At 47.2% G+C, this 16,052-nt stretch overlaps 1 protein-coding gene across 1 annotated transcript in view; it reads right to left on the reverse strand.

Moving 5' to 3' along the window:
- Window positions 1–874: 874 nt before the first annotated feature.
- The window catches only part of LOC133136344 (metabotropic glycine receptor-like), a 76,786-nt gene continuing 61,608 nt past the window's right edge, over window positions 875–16,052 (reverse strand). The window contains exons 7-11 of the mRNA XM_061253769.1: window positions 11,728–11,966; window positions 8,340–8,478; window positions 4,150–4,255; window positions 3,827–3,973; window positions 875–3,302 (exon numbers count right to left, since the gene is read on the reverse strand). Of these exons, the coding sequence (XP_061109753.1) occupies window positions 1,461–3,302; window positions 3,827–3,973; window positions 4,150–4,255; window positions 8,340–8,478; window positions 11,728–11,966 (2,473 nt within the window). The 3' untranslated portion in view covers window positions 875–1,460. The remainder of the gene's footprint in view (window positions 3,303–3,826; window positions 3,974–4,149; window positions 4,256–8,339; window positions 8,479–11,727; window positions 11,967–16,052) is intronic.

Raw genomic sequence — 16,052 nt, forward strand, 5'->3', positions numbered from 1 at the left:
CCTGGTCATTAAAATTAAACCATGTTTGGAAAATGAAGACGAAAAAGGTAATGAGATGAAGGAACATGGGCTCTTTGCAATCACTTATTTTTCACCTCCTTATTCCTTTCCTGGCTCCTTTTCCTACTTCCACCTATCGGGAGAGCCTCCTAACTTCTACTTATAGCTCTTGGGCCTTTAGAATTGAACAAACTGGAATTTCCTTAAAGGTGGCGAACCTCAGTCGATTTCCGCATCAGGCAAAGGACAAGGAGACGGGGGGTGAAAAATAACTGATTGGAAAGAGCCCATTGTGTCCATCTGTTCAAGCACATATAATTATGGAAGAAGTGCTTTCTGTCACCTTAATTCCCATTGGCTGAAATAAAACTTAGCTTACACGTGGTGCCTCAGGATCAGGGTTGGGAACGGCTGTCTAAAGTACCAACCAATTTCACACCGCACACTGTCCGATGAAACCAGGAAAGTGCATCGATAAGAAAGGCCCCCCGGATTTTATTTACTTTTTTGAAACCTCAGAAACATGCAGAGATGTGCAGAACGTGAGACTGGTGATAAAGTAACTGATCTGCAGCAGCATATTGAACCGCGCCTCATCATGGCGATCTTATTTCTTCTACCGTTTTATTTTTGGGAATATGAACTCCGCCTGCTCCCCAACATAGGGGAAAGAAAAACTGCGCGTTCGTACGAACGGGGACCGCGCGTTCGTACGAACGGGGACCGCGCGTTCGTACGAACGGGGACCGCGCGTTCGTATGAATGGGGACCGCGCGTTCATAGGAACGGGGACCGCGCGTTCATACGAACGGAGACCGCGCGTTCATACGAACGGAGACCGCGTGTTCATACGAACGGAGACCGCGCGTTCATTCGCCATCTCCAGCAGCAGCTGCACTATTTCATTTTCTTTTCAGCTGTTTGAGTCCCGTGCAGCCACCGAGTGCAGGTATTCATCCGTAGAGACTGCATTAAGGCATTCGTTTATTTTTCGTCCAGCTAGCACATGACCAGCGTTGCACGCGTACTTTGCGGTCTGCCGTATGTGATTGACTTGAATGTGGCGATGTAGCTTAAAGTCTGAACAAAACTATATTTAAAAAATGTGCCAGGGTGTGCAGATTTGTTGATATATCCCTTCGCTGTAGATAAAGTGACTAAGAGTTGCATAATTGTTTTTTTTATAACAACCGACCATCTCAATTTAGCTAATCCTTTGCAGAAATCTGGAATGCTTATTTTCAAAACGATTTAGCTTCTTGCTTTTCTTCAGAACACAGGGAAAGATTAGGGGAACATAAAAAAAAAAAGGCAACTTGTGCAAAATCTGTCTTCTGTTCTTTTCCACCAAGTAACCTTTAGTTTAAATGTCAGTTAACATTTTAGGGATTTGTGTACCATGTTTATAAAATATTTAGTGAAAACTAAATCTTCTGATAAGTCCTATCATGGGACAAGTGTCATGCATTCTTCCCCAACATTTTGTCTTCAAAGTCCCATGGACAAACATCTGCCATTTTGGCGTTGGCAGGGACCCCTGCTTTCAGACTGGGCGGCCTCTGTTTAGTGCTTCTGCTGTCGGGTATGCTCTCAAAATCCCTGGGGCTGATTTCCGCCTGCTTGCTATAGGCTGACCCTGCTTCACTGCTTGAGCTTTTCCGCCGGTCAGCTCTGCAGTCGCCCTGACCTCCACCCCCGCCATCGCAGGGGCATCCGTCCGCCATTTTGGACTGGCTGACACGACGCTTCTCTGTGGATTTTCCAGACAAGCTCTTCTCCTTGCTCTTGGACCTTCGCCGGCCGTCATCCTTGTCCCTCCCTTTCTCTCTCTCCAGGGTCTTGGCAGAAGCCCCGCTGCCCTTCCTTTTGGGGTGGGAGGAGTCGTTGGCCCGGGGGGCGTGAGTGGCGGCTCGGTCGGCGTTGGGGGAGGACGGCGGGGTGTCGTAGTCCCAGGGGCAGATGTCCACCCGCAGGCCGGGGGGCTGCAGGAGGCTGCCGGTGGATTTGGAGTGATCCGAGTGCAGGACCTTCTCCTTCCCCTCCGTGGGGGTCACGCTCTTCTTCCGGCGGCTTCTATCGGGGGACAGCCCCCCCTCCAGTACCTTTGCCCCCCCCGGAGGCGCACCGGGACCCCACAGACACATCTCCGGTCTCTGCGGCCCCTTGTCACTACGGCTCCGGGGCGATTGAGGCTTGGGCCCCCCCTCCACCACGCCCTCCTCCTCCTCCTCCCAGGGGCAGATGTTCAGCCTCTCGAGCGGGCGCTGGTGGGGCCTCCGGCTGCTAGACGATGGCGACTGGTGGTCTGACCCTCTCTGCTTCGCCCCCGGCCTTCCCTTGACGGTGGTCCCATGGACCGTTGTGGTCTCGCCAGGCGCGATAGACACGTGCTTCTGCACCTTGCCCTCAGACGGTGTGGGCAGGTCCTCCAGCTCCCAGGGGCACACCTCGGACAGGTCGTACAGCTCCTTGCTCCTGCCTGGCTCGGAGCAAATGGACGGCTGGCTGCCGCTCACCTGCGGCTTCATGATGCCCACCTTGCTGGCCGTCTGCTTGTACTCCACCGACTGGCTGACTGGCATCTTGGGGTAGCGTTGCGGCGTCTCGGCCGGCTCGGGGCAGCCCTTGCTGGAGTCCTTCGCCCTGTGGTGGTGGCTCTTCCGGCCGTCCTCCCCGACGCCGTGGATCTTCCCAGTCAGGCCAAGGGTCTTCCCGCGGGCGCTGGCGATCACGCTCAGGGACTTCTGCAGCATGGAGGTCCGCAGCTGTGCCGGCTTCTTCTCCGCGGTCAGGTTGTGAGCGCTGGCCGACTTGCACACCAGCGGCACCGATTCCGTCGACTCGCCCTCGGCCTTCTCCTCGCCCCCGCCTCCTCCTCCATCCTCCTTCCTCTGCAGCGGCTGTCCCGCCAGGGGGTCCAGCAGCGAGCTCTCGGTGGTCGAGGCCTCCATCTTGTCCGCGTCGGCGGCCATCTTGTCCTCGCCCTGGTCCCGAACGTGGTCGTAGCTACTGTGGGACTTCTGGAGCGAGAAGACCTTGTGCTTGGAGGCGTGGGAGGGGTCGAAGGGGTTCCGGCGCAGGGTGCAGATGCTGTTTCGGGTGCCCCCGTGCTCCCCCTGGTGGTCCTTGTCCTCCCTGCTGCACTGCCGGCTCACCGTTTCGGGGATCTCGGTGATCCGCCTCATGAGTGAGCGCCCCAGGCCCTTCTTGGAGCTCCTCTTCTTCTGCAGGTGGGGGTTGTTGGCCAACATCTTCTTCCGCTTGTAGACCTCCAGCTGGGAGTACAGCTTCTTCAGCTCCTCCTGGGGGGATGTAAGGGCAAACGGAACAGGTCAAACAAGGGGTGATTAAGATCACCATTTGAACAGCATTTACTTAATTCCTTCAGTTATTTAGCAAGGACTATGCAAACCCCATGCAAGCTGTACATGACATTAAGGAATGCACACCCTAGCTAATTAAATTTCACAATATTTAAATAACTAATGTCACCAATACTAATGCCCCATTACCATCACCAATAATAGCACCAATACACCAAACATGCCTTCTTTCCTACAATTGTACATTTTGATTATGTTTTTTCATAGCCTTATGCTAAAGAGGATTGACATGGATGTACACCCTGCTACCTAGTCTTACGGTAAAGGTCAATGGCATAAGCTAAAGGATAGCCTTGCAAATAGCCTTGGCTAAAGAGGATAGCCTTGGCGAAGAGCCTTGGTTAAAGGGGATAGCCTTGGAAAATAGCCTTAGCTAAAGGGGGATAGCCTTGGCTAAAAGGGATAGCCTTGGCTAAAGGGGGATAAGGATGGCATACACCCACCCGGATGTCCTCGGGGTCCAGGCTGTGTTCGCTCCAGGCCGACGTGATGCTGCTGTTGAGGTAGGACCCCGATCGGCCCATATCCAGCTCATCCTCATAGGCCTCGGTGGCGATGTCATCCCGCGTGTGGGTCCCTGTAAACAAGAACTGCACAGGACATTAATATTATTATTACTATTACTAGGCCACTTGGGTGGTACATGGTATGAAGAGTGCTGCTCAACCCGCACAGTGTCTGCAAGCATGTGCACCGACCGTGCGCTACACCACCGAGCCTCACTAACGAGCTTATCATCTGACACCATCACGTGTTGGGGGGGTACCTTGGGTATGAGCAGCAGCCCCAGAGTGATGGTCACGGTCAGGTGGGTGTGGGCAAACACCAGCATCAGCATCCAATCAGGGTGCAGCGCAGGAGCCAGAGTGAACCTTGGGAAAGAAGAGTAGCCAATCAGCACAGGAGTCAAATGCAAACCCGTATCACCACATTAGATGCTCTGCAGTACTTTCTGTGATGTCACCCGTTGACACCGTGTTGACACCGCAGAAGTGCGGTTGTCATCTGTGAGGTCCCAGACGAAGCGGGGAAAGGGATCTTTTATATGGGCAGGAGCCCAGCCGAGGGGGGCGTCCACTGAGTGACTGAAATTCATCCACTAAATATTCAAATATTGTACAAACTGCACAATAACTGAACAAATTAGCGCATAGGGGGATATTAGATGAAGGGGGAAAAAAACTGCCTATTTCAACAACATTTTCTTGTGGGATAAATAATGAAGCCTGCTCGCTCAATATTGGCCGATAGCACCAATTTCATTTTACAGTCTTATCAGCTAATAAACTAAGATTCTGGCCGATATTATGACACAGCCCCAGAGAGACGATGCGTCTGATGCTGTAAGTGAAGTGGGAATGTGGTGAAATCCATACAGGGAGGGGCAGTGAGACGGTGACCCTAACTGCCGTAAAGCATTGCTCTTATAACTGCCCCCAGTTGCCATAGATACCAGAGACACGACCCTCCACCCCAGTAACATTAGAATAGCGGGCAGGTGACAAGTCTACTCATTAAGTTCATTTTTCATTATGCTTCACATCAAGCTGAACCTTTGGTTAATGAAGAAGGGAGATATGTCACCCTTAATCCAACAAAGTCTATTTAGATGAGAAGAGTTATAATTTATTCAGAGGATACGTGTTATTTATTTGATGGATGCTTTCATCCAGAACAGCGTATGATGGTTGATGTGTTCATGATATATTAAATAAATCAAGACAGAGACAACACCATCAATAATGTAGGCAGGGCAGTCAGGAAATATGGATTATTGTGAAAAATTGTCAATGAAAACTTAATACAGTAAAATCTTACCAAGCAGTCATTTTTAAGAACAAAACAGTTACATCAAACTTGACTGAATTTTATGTGTATCATTTGGACCAATGGAGCCAAACCAGAGAGAGTATATGACTGAACACCCGGACCAGGTAATGTTGTGATCTCAAAATTACTTGTGACAGTATCCACAGCGTGAGACGTATCTTGCCACCTACAGACCAAAAGCTCCCAGAACAAGCTTGTTTTTTCTATACCATGTATATTGTACATTAATCTAGGATTTATGAATTTGAATTTGTCCATGGTACTGTAGTTCCTGAAGTAGTACTGAAGTCCTGTAGTTCTCCTGTAGTTGTCTCGATATGGTAGTTACAGACTTGTCCTACGTACCTTGTGTACTGGATATGTTCATGGCCGTACAACCAATCCTATGTGAATTGTACCTTATCTGGTGTGTTCGGTTGTTTGTTGTATGACCTTGATATGCAGTGTTTTGTATGTCGCTTTGGTTAAAAGCGTCTGCTAAATAACATTCAATGTAATGTAATTGTATAGGTTCCAATACACCAAATACTTTTTTCCACAGCACTGTACCTATCCTAGACATAGCCTATCTACAGTACGGTTCTTTCACTATGAAGTATTCGTCTTATTTTGCATTCATACATTGTGCAGCCATTGGGGTATTTTATATCTCTTTTTTTTTCTCTATAATAGCTCTCAGCTCAATACTTAGTGGTGATAATTACTGTATGTACAGTACAAAAACTTCATATCCTCTTTGTCTTTGTTGTAATTACTTTTTAATGAGCTTCAATGAGCAGCTGCTCTAGATTTTTATGAGGGAAAACAAATATGATCCAATCAAAACCCTCTGTCTCCTTTCCTTTTCTCTCGCTCTCCTCTTTTGTTCATCTCCTTGTCCCTTTCTCTCTCCTTCTACATGTCATCCTTCCTTTCTCTTACCTCCTTCATTCCCTCTCTCTCCTTTCCTCCCTCCCTCCCACCTCTCTGTTGAATAGTCCTGGTCTAATGGTTAATGGTGCTCTTCTATTCAATTCAATTTTATTTCTATTGCACTTTTTACTGATGACTGTCACAAAGATGCTCTACGGAGTAGCTGAAGAGCAAACGCCAGACCAGGACCCACAAAATAGCAAGCATGTGAAGCAAAAAAACCAAAACTCTCCGATGGGAATAAATCTGGGGAGGGCAGAGAAACTGATATGTGGTATAAAACTGAAATGTGGTATAGAACTGAAATGTGGTATATAACTGAAATGTGGCATAGAACTGAAATGTGGTATATGTGGTATAGAACTGATATGTGGTATAGAACTGAAACGTGTATCTAGTACTGTGGAGCAGCCCAACTCTGCAGTGGCTGATTGTCATAGGGGATGAACCGGGTGGAGTGTTTAGAATGGAGGCAGTATTCAATTCAATCCAATTTTGTGTAGCCCCCTAGCCCTTTTTAGAGATATTTTACAGGCATTTAGCAGCAGCACTCCCTGGTTCTGTGTTCCTGGCCCTGTAGGGGGGGGGGGGGGGCAGCCTTCTGCTTTTGTGACGGTAAGAAAACCCGAAGAACCTCAAGCTGACATTTTCACAACCATAAACGCAGAGGAGACCGCTGCTCCTGACCCACAGCCATCCTGGGGAGAGTGTGGTCACGCCGATGGACTCCGAGGCTCTGATCTCAGTAGGCTCTGATAAAACTAATTCACCATTGGGCCATAGGGAACTTCAAAAGACCAGGCCTGGTCTAGAGATAAGGTACGGAGAATCAGAACCTGGGGGGGTCGGCTATGTGTGTGTGCCTGCGTGCGTGTGTATGTCTGTCTCAATGGGGGTGGCCTAGCAGACCTCATGCTGACATCCTGCTATCAGATCCCATACTTTGCAACAGACCTGGCTTTTTAACTTTTTGGGTTGAATTGGAAGTTAGCATCCAAGTCCTTTGATAAAGGTTGATCCAACTGGTTACCTAGCCTGAATTTGGCAATTCAATTAATACTTCATATCTTTGATAATAATGACCAAATTTAAATCAAATAAACATTTTACATGTTGGCTAAGTGAGGTGTTTTAAACTCATTTGAATTAATCCTTGCTTCCTCGACAATGCTTTCACCGCCAGTTTCAGAAAAGAAAAAAAAGACAACATTGAGCCCCGCTGCTGAAACCGTAGCCTGGGTGCCTCACAGACTCTATTTAAAGAACACAGCCAGACACAATCACAGCTAAACTGAGCTGCAGCCGCCTGGCTCCGTAAAAACATCCTGGGTGTGTGAAAATAAGCAGGGCGAAGACGCACCTAATTACCGTCTCTGGGAGGGGACGCGCTTTAACCGTCAGCCGACTAACCGTGGAGGAAGATGTGTTAATGCTGGCTTTATGCTAGAGAAGGACTGCTGAAGCTTTAATCCCTCTAATAACTTCAACCATTCACTGTACTTTCAGACTGGATTATCTGTCTGGAGTAACTGGAGTAACTGGTACCGACAACCAAATATGTCATCGGAATGTCAACTGAATGATTAGCCAACAACTACAATGAGTAATAATAGTAATAATAATAATATTCACTGTTTTCTTGAGGATGTGTAAAATCACCTGATGATGTGGAAGATGGCAGAGATGACCAGCTCACCTGATGATGTGGAAGATGGCAGAGATGACCAGCTCACCTGATGATGTGGAAGATGGCGGAGATGACCAGCTCACCTGATGATGTGTAAAATGGTGGAGATGACCAGCTCACCTGATGATGTGTAAAATGGTGGAGATGACCAGCTCACCTGATGATGTGGAAGATGGCGGAGATGACCAGCTCACCTGATGATGTGGAAGATGGCGGAGATGACCAGCTCACCTGATGATGTGGAAGATGGCGGAGATGACCAGCTCATCTGATGATGTGTAAAATGGTGGAGATGACCAGCTCACCTGATGATGTGTAAAATGGTGGAGATGACCAGCTCACCTGATGATGTGTAAAATGGTGGAGATGACCAGCTCACCTGATGATGTGTAAAATGGTGGAGATGACCAGCTCACCTGATGATGTGGAAGATGGCAGAGATGACCAGCTCACCTGATGATGTGGAAGATGGCAGAGATGACCAGCTCACCTGATGATGTGTAAAATGGTGGAGATGACCAGCTCACCTGATGATGTGGAAGATGGCAGAGATGACCAGCTCGTTGTAGATGGCGACGGCGAGGTATCGCGGCTCATGGAAGGCCGAGGGCACGGTCCTCACGGCGTAGCAGAGATACACGCCCCAGAGGAGGAACAGGAACTCAGCTGAATGGGGGAAACACAGGGGCACAGTGATTACACCAATAATACTATCACAGTGTTACAGATTATACATGCATTTGGACAGTGGTCCAATTACAGTTTTTTCAAATGTTTGACCAAGACCAATAACAGACAATTATGTATTTGAACCAGATCTATTATACATGAACATAATAAATACACACAATTATATGTGCACTGCCTTCAGGTGGAACGCACTGAATCATATGGATCTTTATGATCATGAATGTTTCAACAGCAGAATGTGAGTGGTTTTTATACTAAACCTCAAAATACAAATGTGCAGTCGGTTAAAGTCACACACATGCCAAACGCAGCTTTGATTGAGTGATTATTTCAGAGCCTGCTGCCACGCATGGTTAAAAAAAGGCGGGAAACACGGTGAGATCCTCTCGCCTTCCCACCTCAGGTCGCGCTGTTCCACTGCCTCCTCCACACTCTACCTCTCCCTCTCTCCCTCTCATTCCCTCACTCTCTCTCTCCCTCTCATTCCCTCACTCTCTCTCTCCCTCTCATTCCCTCTCCCTCTCTTTTCCACTCCTACTCTCTCCCATTCCATCCCTCTTATCCATTCCCTCGCTCTCCCTCTCATCTACTCCCTCTCTCGCTCCCTGTCACTCCATCTCCTCCATTCCCTCTCTCCCTCTCGCTCCTGCTCTCCCTCACACTCCGATTCTCCCTCCCTCTCTCTCTCCCACTCGTTCTCTTTTTCTAACTGTGAACACTAACTCCACAGTCTCCACCACTCTGCCTGGCTGTCTGTCAGAATGAATCACTGCTTCTGTCACCCAGAAAAGAGGCTCTCTCCTTCTCCCTCTCCCAATCTCACACTCTTTTTCTCTCTCTCGCTCTCTCTCCCACTCTCTCTGTCTCTTCTACCTTCTCTCTTCTCTTTCATCCTCGCTCACCCCATTCTGTCACATTGTCTCACTCTCCTTCTCTCTGTCCTGCCGAGAGGCATATTCACTCCCACAACCATCCAGGAGATGCCCTGTATTCCTGTTCCTTATTTCTCCACAGGCAAGCTGACTGAACTCTGTTCCCCATCCCGACACTATCCCAGATTAAACTCTGTTCCCCATCCCGACACTATCCCAGATTAAACTCTGTTCCCCATCTCTACATTATCCCAGATTAAACTCTGTTCCCCATCTCTACATCATCCCAGATTAAACTCTGTTCCCAATCTCTACATTATCCCAGATTAAACTCTGTTCCCAATCTCTACATTATCCCAGATTAAACTCTGTTCCCAATCTCTACATTATCCCAGATTAAACTCTGTTCCCCATCTCTACATCATCCCAGATTAAACTCTGTTCCCAATCTCTACATTATCCCAGATTAAACTCTGTTCCCAATCTCTACATTATCCCAGATTAAACTCTGTTCCCAATCTCTACATTATCCCAGATTAAACTCTGTTCCCCATCCCGACACTATCCCAGATTAAACTCTGTTCCCCATCCCGACACTATCCCAGATTAAACTCTATTCCCCATCTCTACATTATCCCAGATTAAACTCTGTTCCCAATCTCTACATTATCCCAGATTAAACTCTGTTCCCCATCTCTACATCATCCCAGATTAAACTCTGTTCCCAATCTCTACATTATCCCAGATTAAACTCTGTTCCCAATCTCTACATTATCCCAGATTAAACTCTGTTCCCAATCTCTACATTATCCCAGATTAAACTCTGTTCCCCATCCCGACACTATCCCAGATTAAACTCTGTTCCCCATCCCGACACTATCCCAGATTAAACTCTATTCCCCATCTCTACATTATCCCAGATTAAACTCTGTTCCCAATCTCTACATTATCCCAGATTAAACTCTGTTCCCCATCTCTACATCATCCCAGATTAAACTCTGTTCCCCATCTCTACATTATCCCAGACTGAACTCCATTCCCCATCTCTACATTATCCCAGACTGAACTCAATTCCTAAACCTCAAACAGTTCTTGCAAACAACTCTTAGTCTAATCTACCACTAATGTGCATTTCCAATTTCATTGTGTCATTATGAAGTTATGGAATCTGCGTTTAATTAAATGCTTATATTATCTAGTTGGCTTACCTTACATCATTATAAAAAAAACTCATAAGGAATCAGCTAGCTGGGGACTGAAGTTATTGCTACTGAGGCAGTTTCATTTGTGGGGTAAAATGTACTTTCTTTCCTATTGACATTATGGTTGGAATTTTTATATAGCGCCTTTATCCAAAGCGCTGTACAATTGATGCTTCTCATTCACCCATTCATACACACACTCACACACCGACGGCGATTTGCTGCCATGCAAGGTGCCGACCAGCTCGTCAGGAGCATTTAGGGGTCTTGCTCAGGGACACTTTGACACAGCCTGGGCGGGGGATCGAACCGGCAACCCTCCGACTGCCAGACGACTGCTCTCACTGCCTGAGCCATGTCGCCCAGTATGTATATTTATATTTATATTTAAGTATGTCAATAATTATATAATCTGAATGTGGTTTTAGATTATCCTCCCCAGTCTGAATATAGACGGGCAGTTTTTTTCCAGATTGTTCCGTATTAGTTCTGCTCCGCTTTCTCTGTGATCATAAGGCTGGTTATGAATTCTGTTCTTCCAGTCCCCAAACTCTAACCCCCCCCCCATTGCATCCCAAACTCTTTAAAGCCCCCCCCCCCCCCCCCCCCTTGTTGGATCATCCTGTTCCGTTTCACCACCTGCTGTCCTCACAGCTGTGTGAGGAATTACAGGAGATTTAAAAAAATAACTCGCAGGAACAGAGAGTGCTTCTGCCTTAAAGACTAAAAAAATTTTTTTTAAAGTGAGATCACAATGACAATGAGCATATTTTGACAAATGAAGAAAAATATATAGAATATATAGAATATAAAGGACACAAAGTAAACTACAAAGATTTTATTTGTGCACACTAATCCAATTCTACAGGAGCTTTGTGGTCTGAACAACTGAAATGGCGATGGCATAAAAGCCATTGTCTTTACTGTTCACTTGAAGGCTCATTAATTTGCACCCTCCTCTGCATTTTCAAAGTTGGTAATTTGCTCAATTAGGTGTAAAGTTGAATTGAGTAAAGGGTAAAATCTAAAGGGAGAATCTTGGGCTTTTGACTAAGGGAAATCTGCAGGATTAGGTGTAAAGCTGAGTTCAGTAAAGGGGGTCTGTACATTGGCCTTCAGGCATTGGAGGAGATGTGTTGGGCGGGGCCTACCAATGGCAATCATGTAGTCCCAGCGGTCCAGCAGACACATGCTGAACTGCAGGCCCTCAGGAGTGATGCCCACATGGATCAGAGCCAGGTTCCGGCCCGTGTTCTGGCAGACGGACAGGGTCCAGGAGACCAGGAACCAGATCACCACCAGCAGGATGACTGCCAACAAGCGCAGGACCCGACAGCTGGTCATGTAGGGGATCCGCTGGGCTGAGCGCGAAAGGAACACCTTCAGAACCCTGCAGAACATTACAGAACACCTTAAGAACCCTGCAGAACATTATAGAACACCTTCAGAACCCTGCAGAACATGACATTCCTGAGCAGAACACTGTCAGAACCCTGCAGAATATTACAGAACAACTTCAGAGCCGTGCAGAACAGGACATTCCAGAGCAGAACACCTTCAGTACCCAGCAGAACATTACAGATCAAACCACCTGCAGAACACGACAGACATTTTGTATTATTTTGAGACTGCATACATAGACAGCCTCGTGGGAAAAGACATGGTCACAAGAAGAAACTTTCCATTTTACTGCTCAATTTAAATCATTCACATTCTTTATAGCTGTCATTGCACTGCCTCACACTGATAAGACTGTCCCAGATAACCCCTAATGAGGGGTGGGTGTGTGTGTGTGTATGCGTGTGCTGTGTGTGGTGTGTGTGCTTTTACAGAGCAATTCCTCAGCCCTCAGGCTCTGTGTATCAGATGCCAAGCATAATTGTGTTAATGTGTTTATGACTCTAGGTTATAAAGCTGTTTATGATAACACTGTAATGAGAATGACATAATACCTACCATAACCAGTTATGACGGCATATTACAGCTTGTTACCAATATCATAACACAGCAATAATACATGCAGGCAGTAATATTGTTTTGTAAAAAAGTTTTGCATACATAATGATAGGGCTATACAATTTTCCATGAGCTATAAAAAGTCCATGAATAGTTATGTGTTGTTACACATATTATGTATCATGGATTAGCCTTTATTAGACTTCAAGTAATGTGCCCTCCATTTTATAATCTATGGGTGGGATTGCATCTGGTTGTACATGCACTGATCTCTCTCCAGCATCTCTTCTGTGACTGAACTCCACTCAGGCTCTGTGAGCCTCTTCCTGGGGTGGAAGTTGTGCCAGAAAGATTTCTCCATGATTTTTATACCCCTACCAGATCATTAGAGGCAGAAAGTGCTCTTGGATTCCAGACCTTTGTACAGTGCTGTTGGTACTGCTGGTTATTGAACAGCTGCAAACCCTACAGGATGAAATGTTCAGTGTTAAATCATCCAAGTCATCCTGAACACCACAGCTCGACTGGTCTTTCACGTCTCCAGACACTCTCACATCACCGCCCTGCTCACTGACCGCAACTGGCTGCCTGTTATGGCTCGCGTTGAATCTGAAACATTGGTGCTCGCATACCAGGCAGCTAAGGGTTCAGCCTCAGCATACATCCAAAAGCTAATCAGAACCTATACACCAGCCAGACCCCTCCGTTCCGCTACTTTGGGATGCCTCGTCACACCTGTACTTCCCGACCACCATTTCCCGTTCAGCAGATTTTTGTCCTGAACCCTTTCTATTCTGATTGCCCAGTGAATTTTGTGTGCATTTGGCTTTTGTTTTGCCCCTCTGCTCGCCGTACAGTGACACCAGATCCTGTTCCCAGCTGCATTACAAATCCTTCCATCGGGACACTATTTTGTTATTTTGCTTTATTGTTTTTGAAGGTGACTTTGGGTGGAGATGTAAAAATCTCTGTTGGGGGCACGCTATCTGCTTCTTGCCAGAGTTGAGTGGGCAAAGCCACCCCATACCTGGTAAACCTTTGAAGACTAGTCAGGTTAGTTTTGGGTTGGCAGATAGGGGCTGGAGTTACTCCTTGGTGTGCAGTAACAATTTCCCCGATACTTTTCCCTCTTGCGGTCTGACATAGACCGGGCTGTATCACTGTGCAAGCACACCCAAGTAGTTGTGCAATATGACACTTATTTAAGAAACCTGATGCCGCAACCATCAGATCAGCCTTCATAAGATGCCTTTTGAGCCAGTTTCATCTTCTGGGTTGCATTAGTTTGCACTGGAGCCTGCATTGCTATGCACGGTCAGACTGCACTATGGCTGTGTCCCTGGCATTGCAGTTACAAGCTCATTCCATTCACTGCTAAACTGCTTTGCGAGTGGTGCGTAATTCGTTTCTGGTATTGCAACAGTTTAACAGACACAAAAGCATCGCAGTCCTTCTGTTGATTCCCCCTGGGTCTTCCCAGAGAAAGGCGTAATAATAACTGTTCTGTATGCCTAAGCAGAAATAAGTTGGAACCTTATTGTACTCATACATACTGATAGCTGTGAATGTCTTTGAGTGTGTCAGCTCAAGCTTGTGACTGTCAGCGTGTGGGTGTGTGAGTGAGTCACAGCTCGACCACAGATTGGACCACTGACCTAACAATGCTTTTTTTTTTTAATGTAGTGTAAATTTAATGTATTCTCATACTGTGTAAGGGAGTCTTTTCTGTCCCAAACTGCCCTGAATTTCCCCGCTTTGCCCCACCCTGAAAAATTGCAAAAAGCTTGGCTGCTCCCCCAAGGGGATTATTCCAATTGATTGGCAAGTGAACTGCCCAGTTTCCCCTCACTTCCTGTCAGTGAGTTTCCTTCACTTCCTGTGAGCATGTTTCCCCTCACTTCCTGTGAGCGTGTTTTTCCTCACTTCCTGTGAGTGGGTTTCCCCTCACTTCCTGTCAGCGGGTTTCCTGTCAGCAGGTGACTTGGCAGTCAGAGGGTCTGGATGGCCTGAGTCTCCCAGGATGTGCCTAGTGCAACGAGCGATTAACTCTTGGGCGATCGATCTACAGGCGGAGTCTCGTTCCTCTTGGCTTGGCTTTCTCTGGCTGCCATCTAATCTACCCCCGTCTACACAGAGATTCTGTCACAGCAAAATGGCACGGTCAGACAGCAAGGCCCTGCTGGAACAGAGGAACACACTGACATTTCAAAGAACAGCCAGCAGGCAAAATGTCACCACGTCTCCACGTGGGCCAAAAACCGACTCCGACCTGCTTACTGCCTTCACTTCAAAACCCAGCCTGTGTTTCCATAGCCTCCCTGACTAGCGATATGTAACTCCATGTGTTTGAACGGCCATAAGTGTGCCACATATTCAGACCGCTCCTTGCGTTAGAACATGCTTCTCAATTTATCTGAGCTTTTAACAGCCAATTGTTTAGTGGTTAACTTTTCATTGTTGTCTCTTTCTGTGAATTATTAATTGTGTTTTTTTTAGTTTGTTTACTTGCCTGACCCAGATTTGCCTAGCAGTTAAGTTTCCCAACTTTCAATATTGAAGTTGGATGCGGCGTAGGGGAGGTGGGAGGTTAAGTCGGATGGCAGAGGGGGTAGGGACCGATGAATCTTGGGGCAAGCTTGTGGCAGAGGGGAATGTCCTGGGACAACAACCAAACAATTTGCCCCACCATGTACCAGGGAGCGGGGCCTCTTCATCTCTGTAACATGACGCAGGAGTGTGCTGCGAGCTCTTCTCTGTGCGGCTGGAATTTCCACCTCTTTCTCTTTCTCCGGAAAGAGGGGCAGCTGATCGCATAGGCAGCCAGTGAACGGAGACAGACACATGGAAGAGAGTTATAGGCGTATTCGACCCAGGGAAGCAACTTGACCCAAGAAGTGGGGGATTTCGCACCAAACAGACTCTTCTCCAGCTCTTGGTTTACGCGCTTGGTTTGGCCGTTACTCAGGGGGGGAAAGGCGGATGGTAATTAGGCCTTGGCTCCGATCAATGAGCAGAATGCCGTCCAGAACTGGCTGGAGAATTTTGGTCCTCTGTCTGAGGTAACTTCCAGCGGGAGACCGTGAAAACGAACAAGTAGGAACAGAAATTTAGCAGTCACCTTGGAGGACGGAACTTAGGGAGTCCCACAAAGTGGACAAACTTAGAAAAATGGTCCACAATGGTGAGAACAACAGTCATCCCTTTCGAGGCTGGTAGCCCGGTGACGAAATCCAACGGCATGTGGGACCAGGGATGGCGAGAAATGGAGAGGTGCTGAAGCAGGCCTTGCGGACGCTGGTTTCTGGATTTCCCTTGGATACATTCAGGGAAGGTGGCAACATAATCGTGGTATCCTGCTTCATCGTACGCCACCAGAAACGATGGGACACCAGGGAACAGGTAACGAGACACTGGTGAAACGAATTAATTAATTAAAAGACTACAGAAAAAAACTAGGACAAGAGACACAATAAGAAGGCAGGAAACAGAAAACACTGGGGAGCACAGAGTGTGACGATAT

Source organism: Conger conger, chromosome 9 (assembly GCF_963514075.1).
Source record: "Conger conger chromosome 9, fConCon1.1, whole genome shotgun sequence".
Classification (NCBI taxonomy): domain Eukaryota; kingdom Metazoa; phylum Chordata; class Actinopteri; order Anguilliformes; family Congridae; genus Conger; species Conger conger.